Below are 19,092 nucleotides of genomic sequence, written 5' to 3' on the forward strand. Positions count from 1 at the left end.
TTCCCCCCCAAAAAAGACTATTTGTACTTTGTCTTGTTAATGTTTTGCTTGATAAACAAAACGGGTCCCTGCTTGAACGTTATAACATTTAGAGGGTCACCTAGAATCCGTCCTGATTGGTCAAAAAGCCATATGGGGCACTGAACTGGTACTAAAATCAAATAATGTGCCGACAAATTGAAGCTTCCTTTTTATCACAGTAACAGGATAGATTTCTCCCCCGAAAACTACAGAAAATTGGCCATTTTGACCTCCATAATGTAACATCTTAAAAGTAAGTGTGGTTGGACCTGTCTTTAACGACAGTTTGAAACTGTCTACCCGGGTGGTGTCTCATCGCCTTCAAGAGTATGTCAAGAGGTGTGTATGGGATGCACTCAAGCGCAGAAGACAACGTGATTGCATTCGGCTAACTGAGAGCCGTCCCGCCCGCCTGGTACGTTTAGCAGTCGGTGTAGCGAGATGGTAGTGTATGAATTGTCTTTATTGGTGATGTAGAGATAGTACAATGTAATTAAAAAAATAAATTAAAAAAAACATGAGTTTAAAGGTTGTGAAAGACAGGTTGTGAACGTTAGTTTGGGCCGAAACTGGCAGCCGCAAACACATAATAACAAACAATCAATATTATGATAGATACTGGATAAATAATGTATTAAAATGTGCATCTTGTAGGTGATTGTGCTTTTATTAATTTTTTAGATTTGTTTTCCCTGTTAATGCTGATGGCACAGTTGTTGGTGTGTTTATAGGGAGAAAATGGTTTTGTTTTAAAATGTTCATAATGTACATTGCTTTGTAATTTTGTTAACACATTTATTTTGTGAAACGCCCAGAACCATGTTAGGATTTGCGATACATAAAAACCTTTATTATTTTTTATATTTAGTCAAGTTTTGTTTTATTTTTTTATGATTACTATTACCATTATTAATATATAAGTGGGACCACGCTTAGCTATTTTGAAACTGCAATTTAAACACAATTAATGTTGAAGAAATCAAAAATACATCGAACACATTTTATGCTTTGATGTAACATCTGTTTCCAGCTCGTCACAGACACAGCCCAAGTGCGAAGGCCTGTCTTGAAGCAGAAACGCTTTTGGTGTTCTAGTCGCTTCACACCTAAGTCAAGTGTCATTCAGTCCGTCTATCACAAATTCACACCTATCCGCGAAAACTGACAAAAGGCCACAATAGGCCATGTCAGGGAACAGAAGTAGCTCGCTGACTGTCTGATTTTTTCCGAGCTTTTATTACCTCTCTGGGCCATACAATGTGGACTACCTTGGGATGGGACAATAAAGTAATGAGAGAGAAAAATCTAATATATTCCTTGACTTTGGGGTAGCGCGACTCTGTTGCTGCTAGCTTTCCTGTGGAAAAAATAGGCCCTGTCGGAGAACAGAAGTAGCTCGCTGAGTGTCTGATTTTTTTCCGAGCTTTTATTACCTCTCTGGGCCATAAGTTGAGGACTACCTTGGGGTTAAGGCAGGGTTTGTTTGTTACGTGTAAGGATTACCCACATGACAAGCAAACAATACATAATTCGTTTGATCTTATCGAGGTTATCGTTCTGAATAAGTTGCTGTATATACTGTAAACAGGAGTGTTCCACTTTTAAACACATTTTTAAAACACCTGTTGTGAACACTGAATGAATTACTCTTTTACAAAAATAACACACATGAATAACACACACTAAATAGTGTTTACCATTTGTGCTACTTTTACCAGTTGAATTAAACAAACTTCACCAACAAATTATTGCGACAAATTACGCACTCAAATTAAGGCATTAATTTCCATGTCATTTCGTTCAATTTGTCTATGCTACTACCCGTAGTACATGTAGTATGTAGTCAAAATAGTCGGAAAGTTTCAAAGCAAACTAACAAGTCCTTGCTGACTGACATACAGCGCTTTGTGGTATAATGCCCCTCGTAATTAACGCAAAAACTCCCGTTTTTGACCGCACATGCGATCGACACCTGCATCAGAAGGAATAGCATAGAACACAAAATATGCGAGCGTGTGAACCCGTGATTTGTAAAAATGTAAAACAATCGCCCCGCGATTTACAAATCACGTAAATGCGCCGGATAGTTTCTTGTCATCTCCAAAGTCAAGGGATCTATTAAATGTTTTCAATAAGGAATCAGAAAGGCCATACATTCCGCTGCGCGCATATCTATTAATATCCTTCGGCAACAAATTATTGCGACTAATTACGCACCCAAATTAAGGCATTAATTCCTATGTCATTTCGTTCAATTTGTCTATGCTACTGCCCGTAGTACATGTAGTGTGTAGGCAAAATATTCGGACAGTTTCAAAGCAAACTACCAAGTCCTTGCTGACATACAGCGCTTTTTGGCATAATGCCCCTAGTAATTGACGCAAAAACTCCTGTTTTTGATCATAAATGCGATCGACATCTGCATCAGAAGGAATAGCATAGAACACGTAATATGCGAGCGTGTTAACCCGTGATTTGTAAAAATGTAAAACAATCGCCCCGCGATTTACAAATCACGTAAATACGCCCGATATTTTCTTGTCATCTCCAAATTAAGTCAAGGGATCTATTAAATGTTTTGGTTCTTAATTCATTACTTGTGTGTCCCATCCCATAGGGGGCCCGGGTAGCTCAGGTGGTAGAGCACTGGACTTGTGATCGAGAGGTCGCTGGTTCGAATCCGGGCCGGGACGGACACGGGTCAACTTTATGTGCAGACCCAGAGACGGTATCCATCTCCCACCCCCGTGTCACCACAATGGCACGTAAAAGATCTTGGTCATTCTACCATAAGTGCAGATGGCTGATACCACCTAAACACGCTCACATCAAAAACCGTGAGGGCCTAAAACCCGAATCATATAAACCAATTCATGTCCAATATCCGGCAGCGGTCCCAAATTTTCGACTTGTTTTGACCTTAGAACGATGTCTTTATCATAACTGTGAAGAACAGAACGGAGATCACTGTCGAAGTCGGCCAATCTGCAATCATTTTCGTCTCGCGAACACTGATCTCAAATTTAGATCAGTTCTCGCGAAAAACATATGGGAGATAACTCTGTATTCTTTTTTTGATAGATTCGCGTAGGACTGTAGCGTCCGGTCAGAGAGACAACTGGCAATAGCCGTGGAGCGATGCTTATCAGAATGAGTTCCACTGAGTCCACCATAATCAAATATAGTGCCGAAAAATTAAAGCATCTTTTTTAATACAGTAACAGGATAGATTTCTCCCCCGAAAACTACAGAAAATTGGCCATTTTGACCTCCATAATGTAACATCTTAAAAGTAAGTGTAGTTGGACCTGTCTTTAACGACAGTTTGAAACTGTCTACCCGAGTTGTTATCGCAATTAAAGAAAGCCGCCGTTGGCTACTCGGGTGGTGTCTTATCGCCTTCAAGAGTATGACTGTCAAGTGTGTGTCAAGTGTTTGTAGGGTGCGCTCAAGCGCAGAAGACAACGTGATTGCATTCGGCTAACTGAGAGCCGTCCCACCCGCCTGGTACGTTTAGCAGTCGGTATAGCGAGATGGTAGTGTATGAATTTTCTTTATTGGTGATGTAGAGATAGTACAATGCAATTAAAAAAATAAATTTAAAACAAACATGAGTTTAAAGGTTGTGAAAGACAGGTTGCGACCGTTAGTTTGGGCTGAAACTGGGAGCCGCAGTCCGTTTAGACATGTGATCGCAGTTGACAAGTAAGCAATATCATAAAACATTGACGAAATTACTACATTCAGTCAACCCTTCGAACTCACATTATGAAAGACAATACGAAGACAAAACTCAATACCTGTGTCGATTTCATACCTGACGGCGACCGCTGTCGCGTTCACGCCACAGAAAGTCAGTATAGCGCAGTAGTGTAAAGCGCTTCTTAGGAAATAATGCTTTTTCTATTATATTCTTTTTTTCGAGCTTGTTTTAATCCAAACAGGACATTAAAGGTACTGAACTTGTCAAATTCAGGTGCACGGAGCCCCTGGGGCTTTTAGTCATACCTCAGGCAGCTATCCGTTAGAAGAACTACCAAGTTTCATTGCCTTGCACCCAAAGAGTCAAGAACTGCGATTTGGTTTAAACTGTTTTATTCAACGTTTGTGCATTATTTACAAAAAACGCATATTGAGTAAACAACAACAAGCATAATGCTTATGGTGGTGTTTACAGTTTTCTGGAAAATTACATATAAATGGCGGCTATTGTACAGTTTAAATGAAAAGCAAGCAAACATGAAAGGAAAATTGAATGAACATTGTACATCAAAACAAAAATCCGTTTAAGAATACATATATAATATTTATGGTGTTAGCGAGTAAGAGATAGGGAGGGTGAGAGGGAGGGAGAGAGGGAGAGAGGGAGAGAGAGAGAGAGAGAGAGAGAGAGAGAGAGAGAGAGAGAGAGAGAGTGAGAGAGAGATACTTTCTTCTTTCTTTATTAGGTGTTTAACGTCGCTTTCAACCACGAAGGTTATATCGCGACGAAGAGAGAGAGAGAGACGAGTAGACGTATCGATTTTGCTTTCACTTTACATGTTTATCTGTTCGAAACGGCCGGACTGTCCAATAAATTCCTGCACTGTTAAAAAGATTTTTTTGTTAATTTTTGTTTGTAAGGAGGGGTTTCCATGAAGTAGAATATCTGTGTGTATGAGGTTGTTGGTTAGTTTGTTGACAACCTCATACACACAGATATTTTACTTCATGGAAACCCCTCCTTGCAAACAAAAATTAACAACAAAACTGCGATTTGTTTACGAATTAATTTTGTACTCGGACCCGGCTGGTCTTGGCCTATTTTTGGATCTAAATTTAGATCAGATAGATCACCACATCATGCACAAAAAGACACGTCACTAGCAAACTATGTCAGACGTCATCATGAGTTTGTGTGAAACAAAATGGAGGCCGGAATCACTCAGTTGAATCGAACTCCGACCAAACACCACGTAATAACTAGGTTAATTTATGCACTCGCGTGAACAAGAAACTGTCGAGCTTCACAGATGTCGTCGTTGGGTAGTTTTGGGTTTGTTTTACTACCATAGGAGGATTTTTGAACTGTAAATGCACTCAGCTGCAACAAAAACGCAAAACGAAGGCTGTGAGCTGCACTGTGCCTTTAAACGTTGAATGTATTTTTGACCAAAATATGACATTTTACACAGATCGAGACAGTCAGTGTTCCTCCGAGACAGCGCTAGCGGTCGAGGTGAACACCGACTGTCGAGATATGTGTAAATTGTCATATTTTGGTAAAAAATACAAATAACGTTTATGTATCTAGGTAGAATTTCTTGTAGTTTTTTATGATTGAACGCACACAAATATGCACTATTTTGTAGTCTCGGCTGGCCGCCTAAACATGATGTTTTGTCGGCCTCTGACGTCATATAGCTCAAAGAAGGGAAATCCAGTGTTCAATCGATACATATAGATTTGTTTATGGAATCAGAAAATGATCAAGAATAAGATTACATCTTTTTGGATCGATTCATCACATTTTATTTTTAAATAGAATTTTCTGACTTTTAATGGCCAAACTCAAAAATTAATTTGCAAGCTTCAATCCTGAAATGCAATCCTGTTGTCCGGATTTTGTCGAAAATTACTTTAACAGAATTTTAATCAAATGAATCCAAAAATGAGGGTGTGACAGTGCCACCAAAACTTGTACAAAATGCCAGATATGACGTCATCAAAGAAACTTATCCTCCAGTAGTCCAGTAGTTTTCTCTGAATGGCTCTACACATACATACACACAGACCCACAGACAGACACACGTACTACGTAGGCCCTACACCACAACCCTAGTCACGATTCCCCATATAAGTTAAACATTTAGTCAAAACTTGACAATATGTAAAAAAAATAATTTAAAAAAAAAAAAATCTTTCGTGTGGTCGTTATAGACAAAGTGGTGGACAAGCTTTCATTGGACAGGTTTGATTGCACGATCGGGCTAAAGATTCAAACACATACGACACCGATTGGCTTCAAGGGAGCCCGGGTAGCTCAGGTGGTGGACTTGTGATCCTAGGGTCGCGGGTTCGAATCTCGGCCGGGGCCCAGATATATATGTCACATACTACAACAACAAAAGTTCAGGGAAAGATAGAAACGCTTACTTACTTTTAAAACATTTAAGAGTATTTCGCAGTCGGCTGCAGGTCGAACATCATGGAAAATTACATATGAAAATCCGGACGAGGAAGTAAACTTGACCAAAACATTATTGCGAGAAATGTCGCGACAAAACTGCCGGTTGTTGTTCTTTTTCTACCTCAAATGCACTCGACATATGCATGAGTAGGAATAGCATCGGAACACAAAATACGCATGCTAACTTAACAAGACATGTTCTAGGTAGATAATGTTTGACTTTCTTCTCTCATGTAAAAGTTGCAAAGTTGCCTGTTTTGATTTTTCGTCGATTTTTCATGGGTCCCTTCCGGGTTTTTTCTGTCGATTGTTGGGATACCCTTATTTGATGAGCGGTGGGGTGGGGGTGGTTATTCTTGGTATAATTATTACAGTATGTTACTGATTATCAGTAAACCCCAAAATTAATTTATGACAGTGATGTCACCCATCTCCAGTTAGTTAATTACACTGGCGACGGGTGACAGCACAGTCCGTCATCTTTTGAAAAATTTCTTAAAATTACTTGGTTTAAACATAAGTTTATTTTAACAAAGGTTCTTCTTCTTCTTCTGCGTTCGATGTTGGTGGCCGTGCTAGATCCTCAGACCAGTGGCTGCCAGGAAGTCCGCAGTCTTGCGCAGTTCGTCGGCAGGACCCCAGAGTTTGGCTCCAACACTGGTCTCTTCTTGCCAGAACTTCTGGCGTATTGTCTCTAGATGGGGGCAGTTCTGGAGAATGTGCTCCGGAGTTTGCTCTTCCGAGCCACATTCACAGTGTGCGTCATCCGCAAGGCCCAGTCTCTTGAGGTGTTTCTTCAGTCCACAGTGCCCTGTCCTTAGACGGAAAATGGTGGTTTGGCTTCTCCGGTCTAGTTTGTTGATGGGGTCTTCCTGTGGGTTGTAGTCTCCGTTTCTCTTTTTCCAGTTTTCTTTCTTCTTCCGTTGTAGAAGAGTCTTGGCTTCTTTGTACGAGGTTTAACAAAGGTTACAATCATGACATGTATACAAAGTTCACAGAAACAGCAACAAGCTAGAAGCTTATAGTGGTGTTCCTGCATGACAGTACAACATAAGGCGGTAACGGCTGAAAAATTTGTCTCAATAAACCAAATCTATTAATAACGTAATGAACGTTGCATAATGATTATAAAGAAAGACAGTAAAGGAAGGAAGGAGGGAAAGAAGATGAATAAAAGAAGAGGGATGGGTAGGAGATGTGCAGAAGTTAAAGTTGTTGTGATGATAGATACTGGATAAATAATGTAGTTGAATGTGCATCTTGTACGTGATTGGGCTTTTGTTAATTTCTACATTTGTTTCCCCTGTTAATGCTGATACAACAGTTGGTGTTTTGTTTAAAGCGAACAATTGGTTTTGTCTTAACATGTTCATCATGTACATCACTTTGTATTTGTTTATTTGCAATTTTTTTAACTTTTTTTTGTGTGAGACGCACAGAACCATGATAGGATTTGCGATATATAAAAACCCTTGTTATTCTTATTCTTATTCTTCTTATTATTATTATTATTAATTTGTTTTTGTTTTATCTATATATTTTTTTTTATTTGTGATTAATATTACCATTATCAGTATATAAGAGGGACCACTTTTATACCGAAACTGCAATTTAAAAACATAAGTTGAAAAAAATCAAAAATAACATCGAACACATTTCACGCTTCGATTTAACTCCTGTTTCCATCTCGTCACAGACACAGCCCCATTGCGAAGGCCTGTCTTAAACGCTTTTGGCGGCCTTATCGCTTCACACCTAAGCAGTCAAGTGTCATTAAGTGCGTCGCTGACCAATTCACACCTCTTGGCGAAAATTGACAATAGGCCACGATAGACGCTGTCGAAGAACAGAAGTAGCTCGCTGACTGTCTGATTTTTTCCGAGCTTATAAAACCTCTCTGAGCAATAAGATGTGGACTATCTTGGGATCAAGGCAGAGTTTGTTTGTTACGTGTAAGGATTACCCAAATGACAAGCAGACAAGCAAACAATACATAATTCGTTTGATCTTAGTGAGGTTATCGTTCCGACTAGTTGCTGTAGGGGAAAGGCTCCTAATATGGACCGGCTCCTACAATATGGACCACCTCCTGTTCTGACAAACTAACGGCGCTAGAGCGCTCAAAACAATTTCATTCGCTTTATTCGCCCTCTCTGGATAAGTTGCACATGTCAAAACAGTTGCAGAAACACAAACCTCAAAACCGTTAGGCTTTTTCGCTTTTTTTCACTTTTGGCAGCGTTCACTCTAAATTTGCCGCCTAAAACGGACTCGTTTCTCTCCACAGCCAAAGCTTTCGTAACACAATAAAGGCTATATATATGACAGCTAAGACAGTATTTGTTACATTTTAACAGTGTGTACCCCGAGTTTCTACTGCAAACAAAAAATAATAGCAAAACTTTAAAGTATGCGTGAGTCTCCTAATATGGACCATCTTCAACAAATCAAAGAAAATAAAAACTAAAGGCAATTTTAATTAATTCATTAAGAAGCTTGCTGAAAATAACCTATAACTAGCCCTCGAGATTTCAAAAAGATATAACAAATAGTCTTTTTTTTTTTGAAGTTGATAATTTCACTTATTTTCACTCTGTTTTTGATAAGCTTCTTCAGTTTCCTGGTGTGCTTCAATTAATGCTGTCATCAACCCGAAACAGCTAAATCTAAAGCATATTTGAATTAGTCTCACTTGCACACTAAGTTGTATCATGTTATTTGAAGTATAGGGGGCTTTTTACAATGATTCGTGAAGGCCGCTTCACTGGTCCATATTGGGCGCCCAGGCTCCTAATATGGACCATTTGTGATTTTTTTCAGTATTTAATTTTTGCTGAGGGTCTATCAAAGCTATTTCACTCTAATTAGGCCTAACTGTTAAACTAAGAGAGAAGGACTACCAACCACAAAATGAAACTTCTTCGCAAGAAAACAAGCTAGTTATCAACAATAAACAAAAAGTGGTCCATATTAGGGGCCCTTCCCCTATATACTGTAAACTGGAGTGTTCCACTTTTGAACACATTTTTAAAACAACTGTTGTGAACACTGTATGAATTACTCTTTTGCAAAAGTAACACACATGAATAACACAAACTAAATAGTGTTTACCATTTGTGCTACTTATGGCCAGTTTGCTCAAGGGGACTTCCTGTCTCGGGGATGATGATGATGATATCTCTCTCTTTATTTCCCTCTCTTGGAGAGTTTGCTGCGTGATAGCCTCTAACCCTTATCATTGTATAACAACGTTCAATCATCATCGTCATCGTCATCTCTCTCTCCCGTTCTCTCTCTCGCCCCCCACCCCTCCCACCGCCCCCCTTTCCATCACTTTTCCCCCAACTTAGTATGTTCTAAACGAAGACTACTTTCTTTACACACTCTTAAGTTTACCTGTATTATTACGTTTTAGTTTTGCAAGTCATTTTCCTCTCGATTTTTATATTTTTTATCTTATTTAGTATAACGCTATTTGCTGTCTGTCCTCTTATTTGCTGACTTTTTTTTTTATTCTGTTGGTTTAAACAAGATTTTATAAAGGAAATACAGGGTGGCATGTACATGCGATATACACATTTGTGACCACACAATAAGCTAAGCTTATATTAAGTGTGGTTATAAACATGTACATCTAGATAGGAATTATCATTTCACGTTATGTCAAGGTCAGAGAATCGCTTATCCCCTTGTTATCAATGTAAGACAGACAAGATACAATTTTTACCAAAAAAAAGAGGAAGAAATACAGCAAAAGAATCAAAGGATGTGACAGAGGACGGGAAGGGAGTTAACTTTATTTTTCAGCAATATCAGGGATATATATAAGTCGGTAAGGTGGGTACACAAGCAGGGTTAGGGTTAGGTCTCTCTCTCTCTCTCTCTCTCTCTCTCTCTCTCTCTCTCTCTCTCTCTCTTTCTCTCTCTTTCTTTCTCTTTCTTTCTCAATCTGTTTATCTGTTTGTGTCTCTCCCCCTCGGTCTCTCCCTCTTTCCGCTTTTCCTACTCTCTCTCATCGAGCAGTATACGGTGTAGGGACACCGTTACAAAAAAAACAAAAACAATCTGTGTCTCTCTGTCCGATAGTATCAAGTTCGATGGCACTTAAACAAACACGCGACGCACGCGTTGGTGGCGAAAGCGGACAATGGAACACTGAAGTTGCATGGCGACTGTCTGGACCATATGCACTTTTGGTAGACGAGATAGCGATATCGACGAGAAAGATGATAACGCTAAAAATACCTACCCGTGTTTGCAAAATACCGCACGCACCCCGGGTAGAAAAGGGATTAACACAAGGCTTCCTTGTTTTAACGAGCGCTATTAACGCGAACTGAAAAATTAATTTGACAGCTATGTTGATCCTGCGTCTAACCACCGCCCTGTTTCTTCTAACAGCAGGTGAGAGCTCACGTTTACATGTTTTTATGTAGTGCTTTTTATGTCATAAATTATGCAATCAAAACATGTTTCTAAAATTTGTTCACTGGTTTTATTGATTGAACTTTTAGGGGCTTTTCCACCATCACAAAAATACTTTTTTTGCTGTACTATTTTTGTAAACAAGCTGCAGGGTGTACAAATAAAAATAACAAGAGGCGAAGCCTTCAAGGCTCCCGTAAGAAATCAACAAACAGTAACACAAACTCATCCGTCACACACACACACACACACACACACACACACACACACACACACACACACACACACACACACGCACACACACACACACACACACACACACACAGTTAAAACTAACGCATCATATCAACTCCATGTATAATTTTCAAAAGAAGGCAAACAGATAAAATGACTGTGTATTTGTTGTTGGTGCAGTTGTCCTTCAATGAGATGTTGTGCAATCCTCACACACACACACACACACACACACACACACACACACACACACACACACACACACACACACACACACACACACACACAGGCACTGTGTTCATTTCCAAATCTACCATCAGCTTATCTGACTTTTGCACTGCAGACACTAAGCAATAGGTACCTGCCATGTGGCCACTTTTTCCACTGCTGTCCTCAGTCCCATACTTTTCATCAAGACTTGTCACCATGCCGAGTGGATCTAAATTCGGAAGTCTTCATGTGGCTGAGGCATATCTGACATAGCGTCGATCTTGTAGGTTAACCTCCTTTCTGAAACAAATGGCAAAATGCGATTAGTTATGATGACTACAACCTACACAAATATAAACAGTGTTTTTAAACAGAATAGTCAGGTTATACAAGCCACTTTACCTATGCAGCATGGTAACCCTACAATATGCGAAACATGTCAACTGACTGCAGCAGCCTGGTTCTTAAAATAATTCTGACGGTCAATACTATTCACATTCCATTTTAAGGAACAACGGAAGTACTCTCTGAGGGTCTTGTTTAAATGATAACGATCAACTCAGGAGGGAAAAAACAAGGGAGGAAAAAAGAAACCACATGATCAACCGCAGAAAAATACAGAATCACTGTGACACATGGCATGTACCATTATTTACAAACAAATGCCACAGCAAGCTTTGTCTCAAAATTCTCATTCTACCTTCTGTCCGAAAGAATCTAATCTTACGTTGTACTGCCTTGAAAGAAAATGCCAACAAAGACAAGAAAGCTGTTGCAAGGTAAGCTTACCAAACGTTACATAGCGAATCATGATAGTGCGTAAACAGCAAACAGTACAATCAAAGAGAGAATCGAGTCTGGAATGAAACGCGATACAGATCTAGCATTCAAAAACTGTCTTTCAAGTTCAAGGAAGTTGTTGCAAGGTAGTCTAAGACTTACTAAATTGTACAGACAAAACCATGACAGTGCATGTTTTGAATCTGAGGAAAAAATCGTGATCATTTTGACTTTGAGAACAGATTCATTCCGTTTCCTTATATCTGCATGTTCAAGTAAATGATGGACAGTTTTTTTCGGGCAGAGTAAACTTAACTTGAGACTCTACTGCAAGTCTTGAAATTCACATAAATCGAACCACGAACAATTAAAGACATCCAAACATTACAGGCACTTTAGATCAACTCATTTCACTAGAGGTGACTGCCTAGCACTGTGTTTGACATCCGTGTCTGCTGAAAAAAAAAGAAATTAAAACAGTAGGTGACACGTTATCAGAGTGGGAGACACTAGATCTGTCTCTGTACTTACCGGGATACGGCTGCCAGATCGACACTGCGCTTTCGACAGCTCTTCCTCGCGTGGACATTGGAAAAACGCTGTGCAGATCAAATTGTAGGAAATCTCCCTTTGGTAGCTTCTTTATTTACTTTTCTGGAGCTTAGAAACCGAACAACATGAAGTCGTCTTCCCCGAATCGGCGAATGCAGAAGTGAGAAATGGAGAAGTGAATCTATACCACAATCCTTTGCGCGACCCCTGACCTGGTCTTGACACCTGACCTGGTCTACATGCCACACACGACAGAAACCAGTCAACTGCTTGTACCCCTTCAAAACCCCCCACCACCCGTTTTCTTTGGATACACGCTTTAACTACACACATGCCGACACAATGTTGATCATTGCTTCAATATTTTGAAGATGGTGCTTGAAAAATAACCAGGTGAAATGAGTATTTCGGTGTTTAGTCAAATGTTAAAGTTTCTACCACAGACATACACACGCACACACGCACACACACACACACACACACACACACACACACACACACACACACACACACACACACACACACGCACAGACAGACAAAGTTACGATCGCATAGGCTACACTTACGTGAGCCAAAAACAGAGAGAAGAAAATTTATCAGAAAGGAATAGGGAAAGCTGACCTTTTTTTAAATTTTAACAAGGTGCAGAGAGTAAAAAGAAAATTAAAAATAATTGTGAAAGGGTGGTGTTCAAAACCAGCAAACAGAGAAATAAATCTACCAGAAAAGAAAGGAAGAATTCTCAATTTCTTTTCTTGCCTTGCTGAGTCGTTTTCATTCAGGCCTTTAGTTTTAATTCGATGCAATTTGCCCTAACCTATGCATAACGTGCTTACATAATGTTCCAACGAAAGGATCGTGTTTTCAAAATTGCCGAGTACAGACTCAAGCGTTATGTGTAAACAAATGAAACGCTTCTTTCTGTCTTTTTACATTTAGTCAAGTTTTGACAAAATGTTTTAACATAGAGGGGGAATCGAAACGAGGGTCGTGGTGTATGTGTGTGTGTGTGTGTGTGTGTGTGTGTGTGTGTGTGTGTGTGTGTGTGTGTGTGTGTGTGTGTGTGTGTGTGTGTGTGTGTGTGTGCGTGCGTGCGTGTGTGTAGAGCGATTCAGACCAAACTACTGGACCGATCTTTATGAAATTTGACATGAGAGTTCCTGGGATTGATATCCCCGAATTTTTTTTTCGTTTTTTGGATAAATGTCTTTGATGACGTCATATCCGGCTTTTCGTGAAAGTTGAGGCGGCACTGTCACGCTCTCATTTTTCAACCAAATTGGTTGAAATTTTGGTCAAGTAATCTTCGACGAAGCCCGGACTTCGGTATTGCATTTCAGCTTGGTGGTTTAAACATTAATTAATGACTTTGGTCATTAAAAATCTGAAAATTGTAATTAAAATTATTTTTTTATAAAACGATCCAAATTTACATTCATCTTATTCTTCATCATTTTCTGATTCCAAAAACATATAAATATGTTATATTCGGATTAAAAACAAGGTCTTAAAATTAAAAATATAAAAATTATTATCAAAATCAAATTTCCGAAATCGATTTTAAAACAATTTCATCTTATTCCTTGTCGGTTCCTGATTCCAAAAACATATAAATATGTTATATTCGGATTACAAGAAGAGCAAACGCTCGATCGAGTCACTTTCGCAGTTCTGAATATTATATGAGGCATCAGATGGACAGGAAGAAATTGCTATTCACAACACAATGCATACCTGAAGAACATACCTGTGACCTTGAAAAAGGTCAAAGGTCACCAAAGCAGACGTCAAAGTGTAGAGGTCACTGGGAGTCACGTTCACATAAAATTTGAGCCCGGTCACTTTTATAGTTTCCGAGAAAAGCCCAACGTTAAGTTGTGTGTTGCCGAACAGAAAAGGCTAGTTATCTCCCTTGTTTTTCTGATAACGTTCGTAAAAGGCTACAGATGTAAATACTTTGATGTAAAGAATAATCCTACAAAGTTTCAATCACATCCGATGAACTTTGTCAAAGATATAAAATGTCTAATTTTTCCTTTGACGCTGACCTGTGACCTTGAAAAAGGTCAAAGGTCAACGAAACCATCGTTAAAGTGTAGAGGTCATTGGAGGTCACGACTAAACAAAATATGAGCCCGATCGCTTTGATAGTTTCCGAGAAAAGTCCAACGTTAAGGTGGTGTCTACGGACGGACGGCCGGCCGGCCGGACGGCCGGCCGGACAGACTAACACTGACCGATTACATAGAGTCACATTTTCTCAAGTGACTCAAAAAACACGCTCAGAAAGTTCAAACGAAGAGAGGTACAGACAAGTCGCGTAAGGCGAAAATACAACATTTAGTCAAGTCCAGCTGTCGAACTCACAGAATGAAACTGAACGCAATGCAATTTTTCAGCAAGACCGTATACTCGTAGCCGTCAGTCCACCGCTCATGGCAAAGGCAGTGAAATTGACAAGAAGAGCGGGGTAGTAGTTGCGCTGAGAAGGATAGCACGCTTTTCTGTACCTCTCTTCGTTTTAAAGGCACAGTAAGCCTCCCGTAAACAATCACAGAACTCCCCGAGCGTCTACATACAGTACAAGCATACTTCCATTTGAACGCTCACCGAACGGGAACATCCTGGCTGCTTTCTGTCGAGCGTGAGAAATTTTCAAAGAATTTATTTTCGTGGACTTGTAACGCTACAACAATGGCGCCTCGTACGTGTTGGTGCTGGACGGCTGTTGTGAATATTCAATACCGGAAATCACGCCCGGACAGTAAGCCTCCCGTAAACCATCACAGATACTGTCAGGCTTTTACACACAGTACAAACACCCTTCCATTTGAACGCTCACCAAACGGGAACATCCTAGGTGCCATACGTAAAGAGCGAGCAAATTTTAAAGAATTAATTTTGCAGATTGTCAAAAATGAGTTACTTCCCTTCGGGTCTCATTCAGAAAAGCCCGGAAGCAGGGTCACGCAAGGGTCGTAGCAGACGACGGTTTATCAGTACATATCGCCGTTCCTCTCAACAGTCAAAAGCCATCGCTAGAGTTCTTGTGAACCACAGCCGTTTGTTTCGTGCATAAAAACGTGCTATTGTAGATAAGCTCACATCGAGTCGCACTCAAATGACTAACTGACGACTACATGGTGAAAAAGGGAAACTGGATCACACGGGTTCACGATGGCTCAGGGGTAAGATAAACCACGCAAAAATAAATTCTTTGAAAATTGTTCGCTCTTTACGGAGGGCACCGAGGATGTTCTCAATCGGTGAGTGTTTAAATGAAAGAGTGTTTGTACTGTGTGTAAAAGCCTGACCGTATCTGTGATGGTTTACGGGAGGCTTACTGTGCCTTTAACTTTCTGAGCGTGTTTTTAATCCAAACATATCATATCAAGATGATAAGAACATTGACCTTGGGTCGTCATTTTTATATTATGTGTGGATATACCCCCCCCCCTCTCTCTTTCTCTTTCTCTCTCTCTTTGTTTGTTTTTAGTACTTCTTTGATTGATATTCTGCATTTTTAAAACATATTATCATTAGATTAGTCCCGCTTATGCCATTACCCTCGTTAACAAAGAATTTGTTTTGTCTTGTCTTGTCTTGTCTTGTCTCTTTTTCCCCTCACCTTCTCACCCCCTCCTCCTCCATCTCCCCCCTCTCTCTCTCTCTCTCTCTCTCTCTCTCTCTCTCTCTCTCTCTCTTTTCCTCCTCTCTCCCTTTCACCTCTATCACTCTCTGTGTGTAGGAGTGCTGGCTGCCAACAAAACAGCAGGCGAGAGCTGTACGGCGACCGATACTTGCACATTTCCTGACTCCTACTGTGATGCCGGTCAAACCAAGACTTGCCAATGCAACACTGGTTTCGCCCTCGCAGGGTCAACATGTGGTGAGCAACAGCGTGTTTTCTTTGATTACAAAAAACGAGAGTTGTGTAGCAATTGTTGAACTTTCAACCTCGAAAAGAAACACGTAACGTGTTGCTCTGCGCAAAGATAGAATAAGTTAGGAATATACGTATACTACATTCATTTTACAAAGTACGAAGTTTAGCGCACCCGTCTTTTGTCCAAGGACGCTTGACGCGATATGTTTTAATTCCGATAGTGTAAAATTGAAGCAAAAGATATTTTGGTTTTGTCTGTGCTATCTGGAAACGATTTTGTTTGGCATCTGTTACTTTCCTGTGTGAAACAAATATGTTTCCATCTCTTCTGCTCTGCAAGGGTTTGGGTTTTTTAAAAAATAATGTTTGAAGAAATTCGCTTCTGACTTTCAATTATGACTGTCTTTCACAAGTTTGAAATAAATTGTGATCATGAAGTTTTCCGAAATTGTTGACTGTGCTACTGGGAAGGATTCTACTGTGCTTGTGTTACCTTTCTGTGAACAATTGTTTTTCTATCTCTTCTATTTCTGCTGGGGATTTTTTGTGTGTGTGTGAAAAAATTCGCTGCTGACTTTATATTGTGTCTTTCACAAATTTGAGATAATGCAATTCTGCGAACAAATGTTTAAGCAATTTTGTGTTTTGCACGTGCAGCTCGCGTGCACGGACAAGCGTGCGACGCCAGCATGTGCGCGCACCAAGACATGATCTGTAAAGACAACAAGTGTGCCTGCGACACGACCGCCAACGTGAAGGCGGGAAGTGCTAATGACGATACCTGTGGTAAGTATTACTGCTGTGACACTGACGTCGTACAAGACAAAGCCCAGATAAAACCAATCAATACATTGATCAATTAGTCAGACAACGTATCATTTAATCAAAATTAAAAATTAGATAGACTGCCAACGTTCTGTCTGTCTGTCTGTCTGTCTGTCTGTCTGTCTGTCTGTCTGTCTGTCTGTCTGTCTGTCTGTCTGTCTGTCTGTGTTTGTATGTGTCTGCATGTATACGTGTGTGTGTGTGTGTTTGTGTGTGTGTGTGTGTGTTTGTGGGTGTGTGTGTGTGTGTGTGTGTGTGTGTGTGTGTGTGTGTGTGCGAGACTGTGCGAGACTGTGCGCCTGCGTGCATTGTTTTCATTCCGGAGATTAAAACCTGCAGCTGATATTTTATGTTTTGTTTTTGCAGAATGTGCTGATTCCTATACGAGGCGGTCATCAGACTCAAAGTGTGGTGAGTGGAATGCAAATAAGTGTGCAATTCTGCAATGACTTCAATACAATGAGAGGAGTGCAAGGAGTGGTGTGCAATGGCTTGTGTTTAATGAAAGGTGCGTGATAAGTGGTGTGCAATGATTAATGTGCAATGAGTAGTGTTCAATGAGTGGTGTTCAATGAGTGGTGTGCAGACAGTGTTTAGCTATGAGTTTTGTGCCGCAATAAGTGCTGTTAAATGCGTGATGCACATTAATGCAGTGTGTGCAATGAGAGATGTGGCATGAGTGGTGTACGTAGAGGTTACATGCCGAGTCTCAGTGATTATTAAAAATAATGGTCGAAGTTAGCGGATCATGAAAAATGCGAGCTTTAGCGAGCTTTTTTATGACCGCGAACTGAGACCATTATTTTTTATAATCACTGAGACGAGGTGTGTAACCTCTTTATTCCTCCTTTCTTCAGTTATTCAAAGAAAAGAGGAGGTTTTTTGCGAAAGTTTGATCGAATCCTATTCACTCAACCAGTCAACCTGCGCAGGCGATCGATTAATGCGCGGTTGTATAGTTCCGTGCAAATCATTCCATTCTGTTAACACTTCTTGTCAGTTTTCCTATTTTGGACTAAAATCAAGTACACAGATATACTGTTATTCTGCTGTGGCGGCAAAGGCAGATATTGTGTGTTCTGTATATGTTTTGGTATCGCTTAGGATAATGTTCTTTCGTCAAATGGGACTAGCAGACGAACTTTTGCACCCGTGTTCCAACGTTAAAAACTGTATGAAGTTCAGTTTTCTGGGAAAAATAGTGTATGAAACCGCTTTATGTTGTTTAGATTGATGAGATGTGTGCATTTGGTTGCGTGTGATCTGTTTATTAAATGAAATATTGTTGAAAACTGACCGTCGGATTGCAGTCTGTTGTCGAAGAAACTGAGTGAAAAGAAGGGGAACTACTCTTGTCGCTAGACAAAGTATGAGTTACTTGCCTTGTGAAATTGCTTGTGATGAACGTTTGAGCACGGCAGATCTAGATTCAGAAAACAACCGAACTCATGGATTTTATATGGAGATTCATGTGTTCAGGCCTGTAGTTGTTAATTTAAATGCGGTATGTTTGTATTGTTTGCTCCAGAGATGTATACTTCGTACATTAGAGCGTTCGGAACTGTTCAGTCGCAAAAAGTAGTACCGAAACAGAACAACTTCTCAACCCATTGCACTATCGAGGATTCAGGCTGTTGCTGGGTCGTTATTTGTTTGGTTGCTGGGTCATTATCGAAAAATAACTATCTCTACAAGTTTACAGAGGTAAAGAAGCAGAGAGGGGAATAAGTGTAATTAGTGTGATGCAATGAATGGTGTGTGATAAGTGGTGTCCAATGCTTGGTGTGCAATAAGGATTGTGCAATGAGTAGTGTGCAGTCAGTTGTGTAAAATGTGTGTCGTGCATTGTGTGGTGTGCAGTTAGCACTGTATAATTCGTTATGTATGATTTTAAGCCTTTTTTTCGCGCATTAATTTTTTTTCTGTTGGTTTGTTGTTGGGTTCCACATTTTCATTTTACTCCAGTGAAAAACTTGACGCAAGCGTGCAC

General features: G+C 40.0%; 1 protein-coding gene across 2 annotated transcripts in view; it reads left to right on the forward strand.

Annotated features, from left to right (window-relative positions):
* The first annotated feature begins 10,407 nt into the window (after positions 1–10,407).
* Positions 10,408–19,092, forward strand: part of LOC138971559 (cell death abnormality protein 1-like) — a 39,370-nt gene continuing 30,685 nt past the window's right edge. The window contains exons 1-5 of one of the 2 annotated variants that reach the window (XM_070344312.1): positions 10,408–10,594; positions 16,140–16,280; positions 16,935–17,063; positions 17,469–17,513; positions 19,068–19,092. The exon at positions 19,068–19,092 is cut by the window's right edge and continues 101 nt beyond it. In XM_070344312.1, the coding sequence (XP_070200413.1) occupies positions 10,549–10,594; positions 16,140–16,280; positions 16,935–17,063; positions 17,469–17,513; positions 19,068–19,092 (386 nt within the window). In that variant the 5' untranslated portion in view covers positions 10,408–10,548. The remainder of the gene's footprint in view (positions 10,595–16,139; positions 16,281–16,934; positions 17,064–17,468; positions 17,514–19,067) is intronic. The other variant, XM_070344311.1, reaches the window with a different exon arrangement.

This window comes from Littorina saxatilis, linkage group LG7 (genome assembly GCF_037325665.1).
Source record: "Littorina saxatilis isolate snail1 linkage group LG7, US_GU_Lsax_2.0, whole genome shotgun sequence".
NCBI lineage: Eukaryota > Metazoa > Mollusca > Gastropoda > Littorinimorpha > Littorinidae > Littorina > Littorina saxatilis.